Below are 19,290 nucleotides of genomic sequence, written 5' to 3' on the forward strand. Positions count from 1 at the left end.
GTTTTGTGACACGAGTCAGGACCATGCCGTACACCGCCGAAGACACGCCTTCGTAGCGAAAAATTGCGGGGGCTCAAAGCGGAGCAGTAGATAGCGGTCGTTAGAGATACAAAAGGAGGGAGCATTCAATCCGTAGCGCTTACAGTTGAATCCTTCGACATCAATATAGCGATATAGAATCACGTGCAATCATGGTCAAGATCGCAGTCGCAGGCGGCACCGGAAGTATGCTTCCTCTCCTTCTACATATGCTTACCCCGCCTCTATCGACACACTAGATGGCACACATACGTCGCTGTGGAACTGAAGCTGTCTTCCTCTACTAAAGCTTTTGATAGACGTCGCAACCAACTTGCTCAAAGCCACAATCGCCTCTGGCAAGCACGAAATCACCATCTTCACGCGATCTGCGCCAACTAAACCCCACCCATCCCCCAAAGTTACCTACAAGCAAGTCGACTACACCGACCTCAATGGCCTCACCACAGCTCTCCAGGGCTTCCACACCCTCCTATCCTTCTTCGTCGTCCACCTCGACACCGACAACGTCGCCCAGAAGAACCTAATCCACGCCGCCATCGCCGCAGGCGTCTCCCGCTTCGCACCCAGCGAATGGGGCATCGCAAACTACGCCGGCGTCCCCAGCTACGACAACAAAGACTACATCCGAAAGTACCTCGAAGACCTAGACGCCAAAGGCGAACTCGGATCGATGCAGTACTGCCTCTTCCAACCCTCCATCTTCATGGACTACTTCGCGCATCCGTACCCGCTCGAACGCGACCTCTACACCTGGCCTTTCTTCCTCGACTTCGAGAACCGACGTGCCATGGTACTAGATGACGGAAACCAACCCATCGTCATCACCGCCATCCAAGACGACTGTGAGATCCTCGCTCGCGCGCTAGACGACACGCGCCCGTGGCCGAAGATCGGCGGTATCAGGGGATGCCGCACTTCCATCAACGAACTCCTCGCTCTGGGCAAGAAGATCAGAGGCGGAGACTGGCTCGTCGAGTATGTCAAGAGTGAGGATCTAGCCAAGGGAGAATTGAAAGCGAGTTGGTTGCCGTTGATAAGCCATCCTACTGTGACGGATGAAGTGAGGGAGGGTTTCAGCAAGCAGTTTGTTATCATGTTCTTTGAGGCGATTAGGAGGGGGGCTTGGAATGTTAGCGATGAGTTTAATCAGCGGTTCCCTGATTATAAGTTTATGAGCGCGGAGGAGTATTTGAGTAGGGCTTGGGAGGGGCAGCCTTAGATGGGGATAATTGGATATATTACGGGGTGCATGGAGGTGAGCAGGAACGGTAGCGAAGGAAGGCTTTTTCATATGAATATTTATAAGAAGAAAAGAGCAAAGTATACACAACCAACCTCTACCTCATTCCCCCTCCCCATCTACAAAAAGTAACTCTTAATCTTGGGCAGAATTCCCGTCCAAGCAACTCCCGTCGTAGGCTCCATATTATAAATATAATCCGCCCACCACGGTCCCGCTGCCCACCAGATACCTCCGAGCCAAACATCGCTGTTCTCGCCCATATACTTCAACCCATCCTGCAACGCAGAAATACACTGCGCATTATTCCCGCCCGCAAACTCACCAATAACACCCTGCTTCTTATTATCCTTGAGCCACTTGGTCGCAGCCTGGAGTCTCTCCTTGAAAATCGTAGCGCTAACACACGTGGCTGAGGTACCAGAGCCATCGGTATCAAGGTACTGGTGCATTTGGTACACGAGTTTGTTCTCTGGATCCTTCAGGTTAACCATGCTGGCGCCGTTGCCGGAAGAGATCCATGTCCACGCGCCGGTCCAGCTGTTGCCCTCGGGGGTGATGTATTGTTTAGTGGCGCCTGCGGCGCGTATGCCGTCGATGGCGGCTTGGTTTAGGTCGAAGACGAGTTGCTGGTCCATGTCGTGGTATTCGTTGTTTGTGTCGAAGACGACGAGGTCGTTGTCTTTGTATTCGGCCGCGACGTTGGTCCACCACGTTTTGAAGGCGGCGGTGTCGGTGATGATGTTCCCCAGGAAGCGTCCATAGTTATGTGGTTGAATCATGGCATACGAGCCTTTGGAGGTTATGTGGTTTACTTGCTCGGTGAGGTTGCCGAGGTAGAGGGGGTCGAAGGCGCCGGTGAGGGAGTTGGGGGTTAGGCGCTCCATTACTGAGTGATGTTAGGTCGGGGTTTTGAGAAGTTGGAGCGTATGGAGGCATGACTTACGGAAGTTCAAACGGAACATGTTCATTCCCTCGTCCATGAACTTGTCGATGGTGTTGAGATCGTACCAGGTGTACTCTTTTCCGTAGACACCTGTGAAGTTCTTCTCGCCAAATTCGGCACCGGACTCGTTGATACCGAACCACTTCATCTTGCGAGAGGTTTGGCGTTTCTCAGCAGGAGCCGCGAAAGCGGTGCTGGCCAGAGCGGCTGCCGCCAAAAGAGTCTTGAATAGCATGGTGTAGAGATGCGAAGAATACTTCCACAGTCATATGTTTCACCTGCTGGGCAAACATTACTCTTATACCGTGAATAATTCGCATGCCAATGATTCAATGACCCACAAATGGACGGGCTTTGCCTTCCGTTTCTTCCATGGCAATGAGTGGGCCTTCATCTGATGCCAATATGAAAGTGATGGATGTGGCATCATAGTTCTGAAGCTTTGAAGCCGCGGTGCCTGATAGATTGCTTGGCCATATTAAGGGAAGCTTCAATAACCGGGATCGTGGGTCATGCGCGGTGGCTTTGCGGGGACGCAGGGGTTACGATTCGTGGGGAGGTTACAACGGCCTGTCGGCAAAGAAAAACGCTAAGATGAAACCATCGCGCCAACTGTCGAAGTTCTGCAACATGGAGAATAAGTAATCAGGTGCGTATGTGACACAATAAGTTGCGCATGATACTCCGCCAATGAATGTCATCGAAGACCGGCGTTGGCCCTTGCATGCCGAGGAAGCTTCGTTGCATAGTCCTCGCATATTAAACCTCCTTGATCCTTACCGCATTCGTCTTAGCTTCCCATCTGCCGGCTGTCTACCCACATGTGAGTTGAATTGACAGACTCCGTGTTCAGAGAGGGAAGGCGTGGGCGTGCTAAGCATCATGGGGCAAAGTCTTGATTGAACGCGATGCGTGACAGCAAATCCGCTCACTGCGATGGTTTCTGATCGTCGCATCGAACGGTCTGCGGAACGCGGTGCGCATCTCCGTTTTGCATGCTGCAATCGTAGTCATAAAGGGGTGTTTAACAGTTGAGCATATAGACGAGGTTGACGCTGATCGTGACTAAAATTTTGTCTTGCAGGAGTAGCCCACAGATGAAAATCGCTGATAGCAGAACTGGAAATCTAATCATTTCTTTGTCCGGTTATACACACGCCGAATCGCCATGCGACAATGGCCATTCATGAAGCCAAGTGCTCCAATTGACTATTCGATAGGAAAAGAAACGCATAGGTTGCCTTTACCGTCTAATATTGTGCCGACCAGCGCTGGGGAAGACAGTCCTCGAAGGCGCAGCATAATTGTTCCCAGCAACACTACTGAAAGCATTACGGCTACTCCTGACGCCCGCTCGCTGCAGGTTCTCCCATAGAGGTTGGACCCGGGCAGGTGGACGGCTTGGAACAATGGAAGGCATGATAGAGGGCACCTGACCGATGCGGGAACGACTTGGGCGATATGCGGGCGGTACATCAACCACTGCTTGGGAATAATTGGGCGCGTCTCTATTGTAAAGTTCTCGGTTTTGGGAAGAGCCATAGGCACTGTCGCTGGTATACGGTGAGCGTCCCTCTTCCGGGCGTATGATGAAGCCACGTGAATTAAGATGACGTCTTTGATGCTGATGTGAGTATGACGTTGGTGCTAGCTCTACCAATCTGCGGCGGTGGTCCACCTCGATAGGCTCGTTCCTAGAATCGACGGGTGAATCGAAGAATGAGAGGCCGTTTAGACTGCGAGCCTCAACCCAGCCGGCCCGAGGTTGGTTCGTCCTTGACCTTCGTGACTGATAATCGCCGGAATGATCGGAACTATTCTGAAGTTCAGCGCGGCCGGGCGATGGATGGACTCGGGCCTGGTTATGACCGGTTCGGAAATAGGGACTTACTACACTCTCGATCTGATGGCCGGGATTTTGTTGGCGCCTCGGTGCTGGCGTAGTGGGGCCAAGATCCGGCATGCCGTGAGCTCTGTTTGTGTATTCGTTAGTCTGGTGGTCGCTAGAAGGATATTGACGCGCAGAGGCCGGAGATCTGTGTGGCGACTGGTGCATGAACGGATGTCCAAGATCCAAAGGCCTCCGGTAATCAACTCGTTCGGCGTTGTGCTCATGTCGATAAGCAGGTAGTACTTGCCTATTCCTGCCATCGTTACGATAGTCCGTGCTTGTCTGCTCGCGAGGATCTTTCAGACCGAGCTCCATCCCATTGTCGCGCGACAAACCATCCATAAGACGAATGTATGAAGGCTCAGTAGGCAAATGAACCGGACGATGGCCACTGCTTTGCTTGTCCATCTTGACTGGAGACGATGCTCGGAATGTGAAGTCTGGCCGGTTGTCTTTGAGGCCTACACTAGCAAGTAGCTGCGATCCTCGAACGTCAGAGGCTTGATGGGGCTGTTCTACGGGCAGCGCTCCCGACATGTACGGTGTCTCGTCGCGGAAGTCATCGCGTCCCGGGTGACGACTGACTTCAACATCTTGCCAGTGCCCGTTATCATACATTTGCACGTCTGCATCGTCCTCGAAGGATCCATCTGCTGCAGACCTGGAGCGGTCACTGGAGAACTTCTTTCGCAGGCTCGGAAACATCTTGCGCATGGATTGCATCCTGGACATCGGCTTTGGCGGAGGTGGCATGGCATCTCGGCTTGAAGGATGGCCAACTTGGGTATTGGTGGGAAGGGGTGACTCGAGGCGTTGCCGCTTCATGGGTCGCGGGACAAAGGACCCTGAAGATGCTGTTCCCAATCGCCCAGTTGTATGAGCCGATCTACCGGCGGTATGACTGGAGGCAGTTGTTCGTAATTTACCGTCCGATCGTCCGCTGCGCTCAGGCGATGCTTCGTCGCTATCGAATGCGTGGGGGTCAATGCCTTTGAAGTTAGGTACAGGTTCTAGTGCCATCGCAAAGCCGAGTTGGGCAAGTCGCTTTTGCATCCTCTCGTTTTGACTGAAGCGGTTAGCAAACGCCTTGTAGCATGGCATATTCAGCCTACTCGACTAGCATAGGGACAAGCTTCAAGTAATGGCGGATTGCTGACTTGTTCGCCAGGAATGTTGCGAGGTCCTTTGGGTTGACATCGCGAAAATGCGCAACCTCTTCATCAAGACCCTGGAGTCGCTGAACCTCGGCTTTCATGGCTTGAAACTGATCCTTCTGCAGTCGTAGGCGATCGTTCTCTTGTTGGAGTGTGACGACTTTCGCGTGTTCCTTGGAAGCAAGATCCTGCACACTAGCCAGCTTCTTCTCCATATCGGTTAAGGCTTCTTGAAGGGGCTTGCGGGTCGCATAAGTATTCTGGCAGTATCGAATAAGCGCAATATACTGGAACTGATTGTTGTTAGCTGGTGTCATGACCTGTTGGTGACATGACGTACGCGCAGTGCCTCCATCTCTTTTCCGCTACCATCGAGGCGGATGGGAGGCGCGGTGAACCATGCGAGCGGAATGTTAGGATCGTATTCGTCTTTCTTGAAGCCGCGTATCGAAAAGAGATCGCGCGGCTCACTGTCGCCTTTCTCCTTGATACAGACGGGGCAGGGTGATTGGGGTCGCTGTCCGGCTGTATGGAAAGGCGGTCCTGTCGAGGCTGTCAGCAGCTGCCTAATGTGCGGTCGCGCTTCACTTACCGCCGCCCTCCAAATGACTGCTGCAGAAGACATGACAGCAACTGGCGAGGAACAGGCGCGTCACAAGACGCTCTTTCCGGTTGATACCATCTGACAGGCCACGGACTGTCTCGTTGTGGCCTTCGTAGACATCGGCGAAGGAGGCGCAACACACCGAGCAGGCGTAGATGAAGTTGAGGGGATCAGCACCCAGCTCTGTTGGTCCCTTCCCCGAGACGGCGCTCATGACTGCGGTTGCGACGATGTGGAAAGCGGACAGGAGCGACGCGGGGGTGGGAGGTGGGTGCAGTTGAGATATGGAAGTGACGGCGAGGCAGTCGCTGTCAACAGCGCCAAGACATCAACACACGTCGTGCTTTCCTTTCTCGACGCGGTGACGGACGATAAGGAATAACGAAGCATGCGAGGTGAAGAATCGACACAAACGCACGGTGAGACACAAGGAGACATGAATCAAACATTTGGACACGTGCACTCCTCCCGCGCGCTCATAACAAGACATGTTGTAGAAGTTCACTGATGGCTACACGGAAAGCGTGGAAGAAAGTCTCCATATATACAGAAAACGGATCATCTTTCTCTACCTACCCAGTTCTTCTTATACTCTAAGCAAACGTCCGGCATGGGTATCTGTATCACATTAGTGTCAATCCTGCAAGGTCAGACAAAAAGACCTACGCTGTGCCATATGACTGCTCGTTCTCCAGCTCATATCGCTTGTGTCCGCCAGCAAGGGTGTTGTGTAGCCCGCTTGGTAGCGGAGGCATACCACCAGGTCCCAGCACATCCTTTGCAAGTCCAGTGTTCTTCTCAAACGCGACCGCCAGTCCCTTGGCGCCTTCCTCTTTCGCCGCGACCAGCGACTTTGTGCCTGCCTCGCCAATCAGCTCCTGCTTGGGTGCTGCCGCGCTTCCAACTTCGAGCAGCGCAACCGCGTCGGACTGGGTGACTGTCGAGAGCCTGGGGTATCGTCGTCGCACGTCGCGCTTCCAGTATGGGTTCTCGGCGATATCAGCGGCAGGGAGAGTGACGGGGTCGTCGTAAGAGTTGGGGTCGAGACCGCCTGGGGGTGGGTTGCGGAATTGCGGGTTCATGGGGATACCCGTGGAGCGCTTGGGGTCGAGCGCGAAGAGCCTGTTAATCGCGGCATAGATTCCGGTAGGCTGGACGGTGTATTTCTACAAGTCTGCAGTTAGTACCTGTGTTCGCAGTGGTTAATGGCCGAAGAGGGGCGGCGAGGTAAAGGCATTCGAGATCGGTTCGGGCTGCGTACCGAAAAGACAGTAGTCTTCACGTTCTTGGCGACAGACATCTTGAGGAATTGGCCTTCCAGACAGACTGCAAGGGTGTCAATGGGTCAATGGGCGGGTGCCGTGCTGTCGCGCGTTTGGGTCGACTATCGTGACGCTTGGTGATGTTCGCGAAGCTCGATGGATGCCAAGACGGCACTATCCGCTTTGATACTCGCGCCATTTCATTCGTCAGGTGTGTCGCGGACATCAAGAACCGCGACTACACTCGTAATCTTTCGCCTTGGCTCCGATCTCAATCATATACCAGCCTGCAGTCATTGTCTCTAGCCGAACGCTCGTCCCACGAGGTATCGGTGCTTCACGGTCAACGTGGCAGGCGATGAGAGCGGTAGCGATACCTCTCGATTACTCGCCTCTGAATGCTGATTCTATAATTCTTGCCGAATCTGAGAAAGCATCCAACTAGAAGCGCTGATAGTAGATGGTTTGCAGCTTCAGCTTATCACTGCCCAGGTGCTTTCTACCACCCCCTTAGCCGCAGTGAGGTTATTGTATGCCTGCTGGTTCAGGATGATATGAGCCCGCGTCTGTGCACGCGTTGTTGACAACCTAGGTATACATGATGCGAAATCGTTCCTAACCCACTGCCGTTGCAACCGTGATTGTTGCCAGGCTTACGCGCACGATATCCGCGCCCTTCCAATCCCGAAAAAGTTGGGATTGCACGGGTATCCGCACTAGCGTCTTCGCTTGCTGTGATATCCGCTGCACGTGATTGCGACACGGCGTTCTGCATCGATATCCGACATTAGCCGTGACACGCCGCGACGTATACCCAAGACACCCGCTCGCCGATTCTGCGATGAGAAGGGCACGAGACTACTCCACAACGCTGTTAATCTTTGTCATCGCGATGGAGCTGGGGTCAAGGAGGGTATTGCGGGAGCTGCGGATGGTGGTGGAGGGTGAATGAGTACTTATGTACCTTTATCTGCACAGGATCTCGTTGGTGAAACGATTTTGGTACTCTCCTTCGTGCACACGAATTGTACAACTGCACGCGTGTTTGTGGCAATTATCTTTGTTCGGTACCAATAACAGAACACACATTCAACTCGCCTTGAGCTGTCGCAAATATGGCAATTCTATTCCTACTGGCCTCCATCTTCGGAGCGCTGGTTCTCTACGTACGTTACTCCCCATTCTCATGCCATTCAAAGCTAACATCATGCTCAGATCTTCGGAGTGATCGTTTACCGCCTGACTTTCCATCCTCTTGCATCATACCCAGGCCCCTTCCTCGCAAAGATCACAGATATCTATCTGGCGTACTACGCCTACAAGGGCTCTCGGCATCTCGCTTTCCACCGCGCGCACGAGCAATATGGACCGTACGTCCGTCTTGGACCAAATCTACTTTCTGTCAACACCGCCACTGGTCTAAAGACCATCTATGGATTCCGATCAAATGCTAAGAAGGCGTCGTTCTACGAAGCCTTTCCCAGTACACCCAAAGCGGTCAGCGTCCATAGTTCTATTGACAAGATGCAGCATGCACGCAAGAGACGTGTGATGAGCCACGCCTTCAGCGACTCGGCTATCAAGAGTCTTGAGAAGTATATCCTGGCAAATGTACGTGTCGGCTGCGAACTGCTCGGACGCAAGAGCAACAACTGGTCTGCCGAGAAGAGCCTCGCCGATGAGAAGGATGGTGGCTGGAACGACGCTTGGAACGCTGCGCATTGGTGCGAGTGGCTCGTATTCGACATCATGGGTGATCTAGTATTCGGCAAGGCTTTTGGCATGTTGGAAAGCCCTACCAATCGTTTCGCAACTCAGCTGGTCGGCAACGCGGCACACCGACATCTCATCTGCGGAACGCACCTTACCATCCACAACTGGCACCTGGACAAGCTCTTCTTCCGCAAGATTGCAGGCCAGCGGGCGCAGTACATGCAGTACAGCAAGGGCCAGGCTATGGAGCGAACAAAGTTGGGCGTCGACGTTGATCGTAAAGATTTCTTCTACTACCTGCTCAACGCGAAGGACCCAGAAACCGGCAAAGGCTTCAGCATGGATGAGCTTTGGGGCGAATCAAACTTGCTGATCATCGCTGGTTCCGATACAACTTCAACGGCTATGGCTGGTGCTTTCTTCTACCTCGCACACAACCCCGCAGCGATGCAGAAAGTCTGCAAAGAGATCTGGGAAACATTCAATGATGTTGAGGAAATCGTAACCGGACCAAAGCTGAGCGGCTGCTCATTCCTACGCGCTTGCATCGACGAGACCATGCGTATGACACCCCCAGTCGCCGGTGCTCTTCCCCGAGAAGTCCTTGCCGGTGGTCTGGATATCGATGGTCGCCACATTCCTGCCGGTTGCGACGTCGGCGTCCCGATCTACGCCATTCACCACAACGCCGACTACTTCCCTCAACCGTTCGACTACATTCCTGAGCGATGGCTATCTGATCCATCCGCGAACCCGCTTCATAGCAGTCTCCAGGCAGCGCAGTCGGCGTACAACCCCTTCAGCATCGGCCCTCGTGGATGCATTGGCAAGGGTCTCGCGTATGTTGAGCTGTCGGTAACGATTGCCAGGGTACTTTACTTGTATGATTTGAGACTGGCACCAGGCACGACATTGGGTGCTGGAAGCAAGGACTTGGAAGTCGGTAGGACAAGGGCGTCTGAGTATCAGATCCAGGACGTTTTTGCGAGCAAGAAAGATGGGCCAGTCTTACAGTTTAGGGCTAGATGATGCCTAAGTACCTAAGTAGCTTGATTCATGAACTATCTTGTTAAATTCCTTGCAAGCCTTTGACCAAATCTTTTCTTTTGTGCCAGTATACCAGGTGGGCGCTTGGTCGAGCTATTCGTTGCACAGGACTGAACGGCGTGACGGCCGCAGTTTCGCTGCTTTCGTGACCGTGTTATCGATAAGCCAGGTCTTGGCAAAGCCAAGGAACTTTCTCTGTTTAGCGCGATAATGGCTGGCGTCTTTTCGAGCAGACGCGATCATTCGCCATCATCGGTTGCGGATGCACATACCATCACCTTCGGATTAACACAATTGACTATGGCTGTACCCAGGATACTCTCTCGCGGGCGCTGTCTCTTTGCTCGGACAACGCGTTCCGCACGCGTTGCTCAGTCAGCTGTTCCGTTGATCAGAACATCAATTACGAAGCGAGAGTTCGCTGCCAGCCAGCTGAGGCGGGAAAATATCATCGAAACACCGTCGAGAGGACCAGAGATTGCACTCACTGATGCGCGCGCTCCGACACCAAGCGCATCATCAGGGGTTGCTTTATTGGGTATACCAAAACGACTGACAAGGGGAGAGGTCGAGGATCTACTAAGATCAAAAGGATGCACCGTGTACGTCTTATAACATTTCTTTGGGGATTTCGCAAACAGGGTTTCGGGCTAATGATCACCCAGCAAGAGATTGCAGATGCGTCTTGATCGCTACACTTTCCAGAACGACACCAGGTGTTTCGCGGAACTCGGAAGCGAAGCAGAGGCTGCCAAGGTCATTGCAGAGCTTAATGACGCAGAGATACAGCGTAAGAAGCTTGTCGTCAGGCCTCTCAAAGACGACTTCGTTTGGGGCCCTGTGGAGGACAAGCGAGATCACCAGTACGCTACTCGCTACTTCTTTGACGAGGGCCCCGCCGCTGCACTCGAAGCTGTACGCCCATTGCTCGAAGGTCGTCGCTTGATGGTTAGAGTTCAGACACCCGGTTGGACGTCCAATACCAGCATCGGCAAACAGAAACAGAACGCGCTGCGGATACTTGACGAGCAATTCGCCAAACATGGTACCATCGAACGCATCAGTGACTTCGCGCCATTCTATGGTGATAAGAAGAAAGAACCGCGCATTCTCTGCTTCATCGATTTTGCAACCAAAGAGGGCGCAGATAAAGCGATCGAGAACATCCACGATACGCAAATCGAGGGTCGTTTGACATGGCTGACGCGTTCTGAGACCAATCAATACAGGAGCCACCAAATTGGGAAGGTAGCCCCAGAGGCGCTCAAACAGCTACAAGAACGTGGTGTGGCGCCTAAAGACGAAGAGCTCCACGAGGACAAGTTTGTCAATCCGCTACCGAAGAAGGAATAGTCAAAGCAACGATGGTGGGACGTGTGTGTTGCATGAGCTAAGACTTTACTCGACACACACCATAGTCTGTTGTCAGCACTGTCTTTTAAACGCAGGTATTTGTCGACCTTTGTACATTAAAGAAGATTCCAACCTTATACGAAGAGACCAAAATGAAAAGTGCCGGCTGGCTTGCATCTTGTCTCACACCCACCACAAGTCTTCAATTCTTCCATAGTACCTAAAGTTATGGTACAAACGTTACGCAAACCCCTGCGCTCACAACGTGCAGGTAGCAAAGAAGCTTTACGCAACACGCATGTGTTTGGGCGGTCGCTTGCCCTTATCTTACCAGCTTATATTTTCCAGCTCTTTGGCGTCACTTTCCTCCCAAGGAAACAATTGCTCTGAAGCCTTGATCAGTCGCTCATGATCCTCCGATCGCGGTTTGATCGAACAACGGTATGGCACAGGGTGACTGATCGCTCCCGGCTCAAACTTCACCTCCGGCTCCACAACGCGACCATCTCCATCAACGAACTTGGTGATGTTAAACACCGCGAGAGTCTGGGCGATGGTAATGAAGAGCGCGTTATCCGCCACGTATCGGCCCGGGCAGACGCGGCGACCATATCCGAAGATGAAGTTTCTAGGGTCAGGCTCACTCTTATGAGTGGGTGTTTCGAGGAAGCGCTCTGGTCTGAAGACCATCGGGTCGGGATAGACTTCGGGGTCGTGCGTAAAATGCCAGTTGTTAGGTAGAAGGATGGAGCCTTTCGGAATGCGATACCCGCGAAAGGCATCTTCTTCGGTGCTGCAATGTGGAAGGCACATTGGTAAGACGAGGTGCCAGCGGTGGGTCTCTTTCATGATGGCTTCGATATAAGGAAGCTTCTCTTTGTCTTTACTAACTGGTAGTCGGCTTCCGCTGATGACGCGGTCTAGCTCTTCTTGGGCCTTCTTTTGGACTTCGGGGAAGACAGTCATGGCAAGAAAGAAGGTCATGATGGAGGACACGGTCTATTGGTTGAGTCAGTAAAGCGATAGAGGCGTCGATATCTGCCCACAAGCTTACCGTATCAGCACCGCCGAGGTAGAGCGCCAACGCCGCCCATTTGTGAACGAACTCCATCTCAGCATCCGAGCCGAGACCTTCGATGCACTGCGACAAGAAAGACGGCGAATGCCTTTGCTCTTTCATCTGCTTTTTCACGAACTCATACGGCTGATTAGTGCATTGGCGAAGCTGCGCCTCCATTCGTCTCGCCGTGTCTTTGAACCCCGTGCCTGGCAGCCATGCTGGCAAGTACCGCACTAGCCGACGTCAAAAGCCATATTAATCATCAGGAAGCGATACTCACGGAAGGGGAAGATATCTACCGACCACTTCCCGGGAACCGTAGCATCGGCGAACTGCTCCATGGTCTTAGCAGCCATATCGACGAAAGGGTCGTTGCCGCTTGCTACAGTGTTGTAGCCATATGTGATCTTCAGAATAACACTGCCTGCCTCTTTTCGTATATGGTCAAAGAGCTTGTCGGGCGACTCCAGTAAGTTGAGCAAGAAGTGCGCGGCCTCTGTCTCTTGTACTTTATCGAATACTGATACGGAAACGTTCGTGCTCGCGATCTTGGTAATATTCTTGCGTTGGATCTTCCATTCAGCGGAGTACGGAGTCATCGCAGTGGCATGCCGCCATCCTACCCTGTTCGCGTGGTCAACAAGTGGCCGATCATACAACACCAAGTAGCTGTTGCGAGCCATTGACGTACATATCACCGCTGAAGGTTTGGCTAGGTCTCGAAGAATGAATCGCCGAGCGATCGCGCAACAGCTCGAACGCAATCTCAGGGTCGTTAATGATGATGAAGGTCTGCCCTAGCACTGTGACGGAACTGATGGGGCCGTAAACTTCCTTGTGCTGCAACCAATGGTGACACTCAAGCATGCCAGATTTGGGCATATCGTTGACATTTCCAAGAAGTGGGAGGCCCTTTGGGCCCGGGGGAAGAGGTAGAGCATTCTTTCTCCCTAGATGCCAACGGGTTGCGTAAATTATGGCAAATGTAGCGAACGCAATGCCAATCGTGGCGGATAGCACGATAGCCATGGTGATGAAAGTGATGAGGAAAAGCAATTGCCGGGATTGTAACATAATCGAGATACCTGTGCTGCCAAGCCAGATCCTTCGCCGTATTAGGATCTTGCTGCGTGATAACGGTTCGCTTAGAACGACTGCGCCGCATTGGTGCAGATACAAAGTGCTCGGGAAACTTCTCCGCCAGTGAGATAAAGTGCAGTAATTCCCGCGGGATTTGGGCCGTGCCGAAAGGGTAAATCCGTCAAGTTATGAACGTCGATTTTGTTGGTTGCGGCACCGACCTGCCAGAAAAGGGCAAGCCCTGGAGCCTACCAGTGATCGTCTCCCATTGCGCGCGTATCTTCCACGGCATGGTAGTTTGATGGGGCGACTGAAACCACGCCCATAATCCTTCGGATCCTGCGAGCCGTCAAACGCTCAAGGAGGTAATCCCCTTAACGGATCGTCGCTGACCTGAGCTATAGATCATGCGTCATGTTGGACATATACCCCAAATGCTTCCTTCGTAGCAGATGTTGCGCCGCTACACATCTTTTCACTCGACCATCGTCGCGATGAAGATCTTCCGGTGCTTTGCAGCACTCGCCATCTTCGTGCTACCTATACTCGCGCAAGACGATTTCCTGCGAAAACTACCGACTTGTGCAGTTAGTTGATGATTGAGCTTTCGTAGCATTGATGACTAAGAACCGCAGGTAAAGTGTTTCCAAGCTCCTGTACCCTCGAGCAGTTGCAAACCGGATGACTTCGGTTGTCTGTGTGCCGACACGGCCTTCCAGACAAAATTTGCGAATTGCAATGCTGCAAATTGCACTGTGCCCGCATCACTTAGTGCGACTAACCAAACCTACGCAGCTTGTGGCATACCGATCAGGGATGAGAGCGAGACAATGATCGCTGTCACGGCCTCTATTGGCGCTCTTGCTGTACTAATGGTTGTCTTGCGACTGACAGACCGGTTCTTTTCAGCCAAAGCCAAGCTTGGCCTAGACGACCTACTCATCGGGCTATCTGGAGTAAGTCATGAACGTTGAGCGTGCGGGGTGCTAGAGCTGACGGAAGGTAGTTGGCCTCGTTGTTTCAGAACGTCCCTGTCATCGTCGGTAAATCACTCCCAACATTCCATTGAGAGATGCAACGGTCAACTGATGGGTCTCCTAGCGGGTCGTCTCGGATTCGGAAGAGACATGTGGGGGATATCGCCAGCGGCGATAACAAATAGCTTCAAGGTAAGCCTCGCCTTGAGCGCCCGTTCTGAAGCTAAATTCTGCTGCAGTGGTTGTACGTTACCTATTTCATGTACCAAATCGCAGAAGCCTTCTGTCAACTGTCCATCCTGGCCTTTTACCTGCGGATCGCAACCTCGCCAAAACTACGGACAACCACGTATATCCTGATGGGGATTGTTACCGGCTTCGGTATCGGCAATACAGGAGCCATGATGTTTCAATGCCAACCTATCTCATTCTTCTGGGACGGGTGGAAAGGCGAAACAAGTGGCCTATGCACCGTCGATGTTCGGCTATTTGGATTCATTCGCGGCGCCATTGAAATCATGCTCGACGTGGCAATCCTATCGCTACCATTGCCCATGTTAGCGAGACTCCAGATGTCCTGGAAGAAGAAGGTCCAGATTATCTCTATGTTCGCTGTGGGCTTCATCATCTTCATCGTCAGTTGCCTTCGCTTATGGGCTCTCGTCCGATTCGATCAGAGCTCAAATCCGACTTGTGAGTACTGCTCCTCCTGTTGGCTGCACAATGACTGACGGCGCAATCATAGACGACAACGTATCCGGTGTTTACTGGTGTGTAACCGAAGCCAACCTCTTTATCGTAGTCGCATGCATGCCTGCCATGCATGCGATATACCAGCATACAATTTCAAGGATATGCAGCATATCCTCAGGCTCCGGGAAGAGCAGCTACGTCTCTAGTGACGATCGCTATCGTATGCGGAGATCAGGACATCGACTGTCTATGGGTGGTATCTCGAAGGCTATCGATATCCAAGTCAAGCGCGAGGATTTTTCGGAGTCGGATGTCGAACTCGTGGGCCGGACAAACTATCAATGATGCTTTCGGTGGCGGAAGGGCGCGTGTGGGGTTGCGAGCGACGCATCGGGCGTGTAGCGAAGACTGGCGACATCTCTGTTCTCGTTGACATGTAGACAGCCTGACTAGTCGCCGAGAAGTTCGTTCTGGCAATGCTAAAGCTTCCGCGCTGCACATGTCTGCTGAGTTGTGGGATGGTAGAAGCTGCATTATCTAGAGGTAGCAGCCAATGACGTCATTACCTACCTGCGAAGCACCTAGCCTGTTCGGGCAGAGCATGAAGACTGAAGGGCAATACTTCCGTCCGTTTTCGTTCCTCTAATGGCGCCCACTTCGTGAACATAACAACTACGCTTTAATACAGTGACGACTGCATCATGGCGCTCAACCCCGAGTCGACTGGTCTGACGATTACAACGTGCGACCAGATGTAAGCTCGCATCTCCGCCTTGAAGGCTAACGTGTACAATACTGTTCAAGACACGGTGATATAATTGCTAACTGGAATAGTGCGCGGGTTAACCAACTCACATCGCCTTTTCTACGACTTCCTGCAGAACTCCGCAACCTCATCTATCTATTCACGTTTACAGATTCTGTGATACGTATGCATCCGCGGAAAGGCGAACAAAGCGCGACCAACCCTGTCGGTCTCATTTGCTGCTGTCGGCAGCTCCGCCACGAAGCCAACTCACTCTTCATTTCTACAGCGACGTTCGAAATGGAATTGGCCATGCCTCATAGCCACGAGGCCGCTATCGTCGCCATTGGAGCTGGGCGGTGTGCGCGGATCACCTCCATTCAAATTTCTCTGTTGTCGGTAGAATTTCGATATGTACACTGGCGGTACCACCTGGAGAAAGTATCCCAGGAAGAGGTTGAGCGTCAAGGGAGGGCTAACGCAAAGGCGCTCCCGGCTCTGAACACGGTTCACGTCAAAGCTTCGAGGCTGCAATTATCAGCCCTCAGTCTCGATACTAGGGCTTCTTTTGTGCGCGCATTGCGCCTTCTTTATGCAAAGACAGCACTTGAAGTCATATTTAAGGCATGACTAGAGGGTATCCTGACAACTGTCGATAAGTTATAGATCTCGTGATCGGAACTGTGCCTGTGTGGAACACAGTCACGCGGCGGACAAAAAAGAGCCGACTTACAGATGCCTTAGCACATAATAACTATATAAGAATACTACTAAAATACTATATAAAGTTATATTTAAGAGCTTAAATCTTAAGTATATTATTATTAAAGCTAAGATTTTAAGTATTTAGACTTTTTTTATAGTTATAAAGTTATAAAAAGCTCTAAAGATACTTTCTTTATATATTCTTAGCTATAATTTAGTTAATACTTAGTTATTTAACTTTCTATTTTAATATAGTTTTAAAAATAACTTAAAATACTATTAATATAAGTATTAATAAAGTTTTAAAATATATACTACTACCTTTTTATTAAATTCTAGCTCTAAAGAGTTTAAGCTAACTTAGTACTAGCTATAAATACCTTAGAATTACTATTATAGCTTAGTAGTAATTTATCTTTAGTTTTTTTAAAATAATATACTTAATTATAGTTTAATATTATATATTTAGTATTTAACTAACTTTATTATTTAATACTTTTTATAGCTATTTTTTTTATTTTAAACTTATTTTAATATAAGTACTTCTTTAAATATTACTTTATAACTTACTAATAGTTTTTTATAAGTAAAAAGTTAAAAGAATTTAAGTAGTTAAAGTAGTAATTAAAATTATTTTTATACTTTTAGTATACTATAATATTTATAAAACTACTTTTTTTATAGCTAAAGTTATTATTTTCTTTAAAAATAAACTTAAAGTTATTTTATATTTATTTCTTTACTATAAGCTTAAAAATATAGTTTTAATATACTTCTAAAAATAGCTTACTATTATAGTTACTTAGAATATTATAAAATATAAAATTTAACTTAAAATTATAGCTATAAGTACTTTAGATATAGTAAGTTTTTTAAGTTTTCTTATTATTTTAGTTAAGCTATTTTTAAATATAATTACTATAATAATACTTTTTAAACTTTTAAATAATATAAAGCTTTTCTTAAAAATTTATATAGTAGTATACTTTATTAAAAAACTTAATATCTTTTTAATTAAAAAGTTCTAGCTTTAGTTATTATAGATTAAACTTATAACCTCTACTTACTAAGGCGCTAGTAGATAGCCTATACGCTAAATATTAAAGTTTAGCTTATATAGCTCTCTCTAACCTATACGTAATATCTTACTTAGTACTTAACTTAATATAATTATCTTATCTATTAACGTCTCTTATACTATATTACGTCTACCTTATAGTACCTAGAATATACATAGTAAGTAACTATACTAAAGAACTTAGAGCGCGCGTGTAAACATTTACATAACTTTATAAAGCTACTAATTATAACTCTACGCTTAAGATAATAATCTTACACTCTTATAATATATTCTCTACCTTTAGTTATACTTTTAGATTAGCTACTAATATTACGCTACTATAAGGCTCTATTATATAACTATAGAGTAGAACTTATTATATAGGTAGCGTACGCGCACTAACTATAGATAGCGTATTACGCTAGAAGCCTATTATTAAAAAATATTACTAAGTATATTATAACTCTAAGAGAGTATTATATTGTAGCGCAGAAATATTTATAGTTAATAATGTTACTATTTATAGTGTTGCTATACTATTTCTTAGTAAATAGTAGAAGGTCTAGCTTACTACTTTATAATAAGTAAGTAGAACTATAGATAGTAAATAATTACTCTGCTTCTGTCTATTTAACGCACTACTCTCTTACCTTTATACTCTCTCTCTCTCTCTCTACTATTTACTTTAACTACTAACGTTATTATACTTAACTATTAACTATTATAATATCTAATAGTAATAACCTTATTAACACTAATATTACACTTAGCTACTACTAATTAACTATAGGTTCTTCTATAGCTAAGGCTGTAGCTCTATCTAATAGTCTAATTACCTACACTAAGCGCAGCTCTAAAACTACTACTAGTAAAGCTTCTACTTCTTTACGTAGCTAAGAATCTAGCTATAAGCGCTAGGCTCTAACGCTATTATAAGCGCTATTCTATAGTTAAGATTTAAGTTATAAGTAATAGCAATAGCGTAATTATATTATTACTAACTCTCTAACTTAGACTAACACCTAATAAACTATTAGCTAAGGCAACTCTAATAATGTCTCTGCTATCTACTATACTAAGCCTAGCTAATAGAGTATCTTTAGCTACTCTACTCTTCTAAATCTAGAAGAAGATCTATAAAATAACTATATTATCTCTATTAAGCCTATAATAGTTTCTATACCTACTAAAGATCTATATAACGTCTTCTTTAGTAGCTATTATCTTTAGTCTATTTATAATAAGTTCTAAGTATATATAAAACTTAGTTACTCTAACTTTACTTTTATAGAGATTATTAAACTTAAAGATAATAATAATACTAATAATAAGAAGTAATAGTATAGTCTAAATCTAGGCTAAGAATCTCTCTTAGAAGAAATCTACTATACTATCTATAATAATAAGAATCTTCTTAAAGTAGTATAATACTCTATAGGTCTACTATAAACCTTCTTTATTAAAATTATAAAAGGCCTATCTAAGGCTGCACTAGATCTATATAATCTCTAGCCTAGTAATATTACTAAGAAGAACTTTAATAAGACTATCTTTATTATTCTAGAAATAGAGAAGTAACTTAGTAAGCTTTAGGTCTTAGTTTACTTCTATAAGAATAAAACTACTAGTCTTTAAGACTATTTTATTACTACTTAAGACTATCTTACTATAGCTACTAAGTTACGTAATAATCTAGAGCGCTAACGTAATAAGCTCTA

The 19,290-nt window shown here is 48.3% G+C and overlaps 9 protein-coding genes across 9 annotated transcripts; 3 read left to right on the plus strand and 6 right to left on the minus strand.

Annotated features, from left to right (window-relative positions):
- Positions 1 to 191: 191 nt before the first annotated feature.
- On the plus strand, positions 192 to 1,261 carry J4E84_007463 (uncharacterized protein; the record flags this gene model as incomplete). Its single annotated transcript, XM_049390046.1, has 2 exons — positions 192 to 225; positions 339 to 1,261. 2 exons carry the CDS (start codon positions 192 to 194, stop codon positions 1,259 to 1,261), a joined length of 957 nt encoding a protein of 318 aa, XP_049242346.1.
- A 140-nt stretch (positions 1,262 to 1,401) lies between these two features.
- On the minus strand, positions 1,402 to 2,463 carry J4E84_007464 (uncharacterized protein; the record flags this gene model as incomplete). Its single annotated transcript, XM_049390047.1, has 2 exons — positions 1,402 to 2,171; positions 2,229 to 2,463. The coding sequence occupies 2 exons, from the start codon at positions 2,461 to 2,463 to the stop codon at positions 1,402 to 1,404; spliced, it is 1,005 nt and encodes a 334-aa protein (XP_049242347.1).
- A 1,008-nt stretch (positions 2,464 to 3,471) lies between these two features.
- On the minus strand, positions 3,472 to 4,842 carry J4E84_007465 (uncharacterized protein; the record flags this gene model as incomplete). The annotated part of the gene is made up of 1 exon (XM_049390048.1): positions 3,472 to 4,842. The coding sequence occupies one exon, from the start codon at positions 4,840 to 4,842 to the stop codon at positions 3,472 to 3,474; it is 1,371 nt and encodes a 456-aa protein (XP_049242348.1).
- A 385-nt stretch (positions 4,843 to 5,227) lies between these two features.
- On the minus strand, positions 5,228 to 6,091 carry J4E84_007466 (uncharacterized protein; the record flags this gene model as incomplete). The annotated part of the gene is made up of 3 exons (XM_049390049.1): positions 5,228 to 5,566; positions 5,614 to 5,816; positions 5,866 to 6,091. The coding sequence occupies 3 exons, from the start codon at positions 6,089 to 6,091 to the stop codon at positions 5,228 to 5,230; spliced, it is 768 nt and encodes a 255-aa protein (XP_049242349.1).
- Positions 6,092 to 6,470: 379 nt separating this feature from the next.
- Positions 6,471 to 7,177, minus strand: J4E84_007467 (uncharacterized protein; the record flags this gene model as incomplete). The annotated part of the gene is made up of 3 exons (XM_049390050.1): positions 6,471 to 6,495; positions 6,544 to 7,043; positions 7,139 to 7,177. 3 exons carry the CDS (start codon positions 7,175 to 7,177, stop codon positions 6,471 to 6,473), a joined length of 564 nt encoding a protein of 187 aa, XP_049242350.1.
- A 1,077-nt stretch (positions 7,178 to 8,254) lies between these two features.
- Positions 8,255 to 11,252, plus strand: J4E84_007468 (uncharacterized protein; the record flags this gene model as incomplete). Its single annotated transcript, XM_049390051.1, has 3 exons — positions 8,255 to 8,305; positions 8,355 to 9,707; positions 10,605 to 11,252. 3 exons carry the CDS (start codon positions 8,255 to 8,257, stop codon positions 11,250 to 11,252), a joined length of 2,052 nt encoding a protein of 683 aa, XP_049242351.1.
- A 327-nt stretch (positions 11,253 to 11,579) lies between these two features.
- J4E84_007469 (uncharacterized protein) lies at positions 11,580 to 12,236 on the minus strand (the record flags this gene model as incomplete). The annotated part of the gene is made up of 1 exon (XM_049390052.1): positions 11,580 to 12,236. One exon carries the CDS (start codon positions 12,234 to 12,236, stop codon positions 11,580 to 11,582), a length of 657 nt encoding a protein of 218 aa, XP_049242352.1.
- Positions 12,237 to 12,545: 309 nt separating this feature from the next.
- Positions 12,546 to 13,179, minus strand: J4E84_007470 (uncharacterized protein; the record flags this gene model as incomplete). The annotated part of the gene is made up of 2 exons (XM_049390053.1): positions 12,546 to 12,936; positions 13,004 to 13,179. 2 exons carry the CDS (start codon positions 13,177 to 13,179, stop codon positions 12,546 to 12,548), a joined length of 567 nt encoding a protein of 188 aa, XP_049242353.1.
- A 1,450-nt stretch (positions 13,180 to 14,629) lies between these two features.
- J4E84_007471 (uncharacterized protein) lies at positions 14,630 to 15,407 on the plus strand (the record flags this gene model as incomplete). The annotated part of the gene is made up of 2 exons (XM_049390054.1): positions 14,630 to 15,062; positions 15,241 to 15,407. 2 exons carry the CDS (start codon positions 14,630 to 14,632, stop codon positions 15,405 to 15,407), a joined length of 600 nt encoding a protein of 199 aa, XP_049242354.1.
- Positions 15,408 to 19,290: the final 3,883 nt, after the last annotated feature.

Source organism: Alternaria hordeiaustralica (assembly GCF_023758085.1).
Source record: "Alternaria hordeiaustralica strain BMP 2776 chromosome Unknown scaffold_16, whole genome shotgun sequence".
In the NCBI taxonomy this organism is placed as follows: domain Eukaryota; kingdom Fungi; phylum Ascomycota; class Dothideomycetes; order Pleosporales; family Pleosporaceae; genus Alternaria; species Alternaria hordeiaustralica.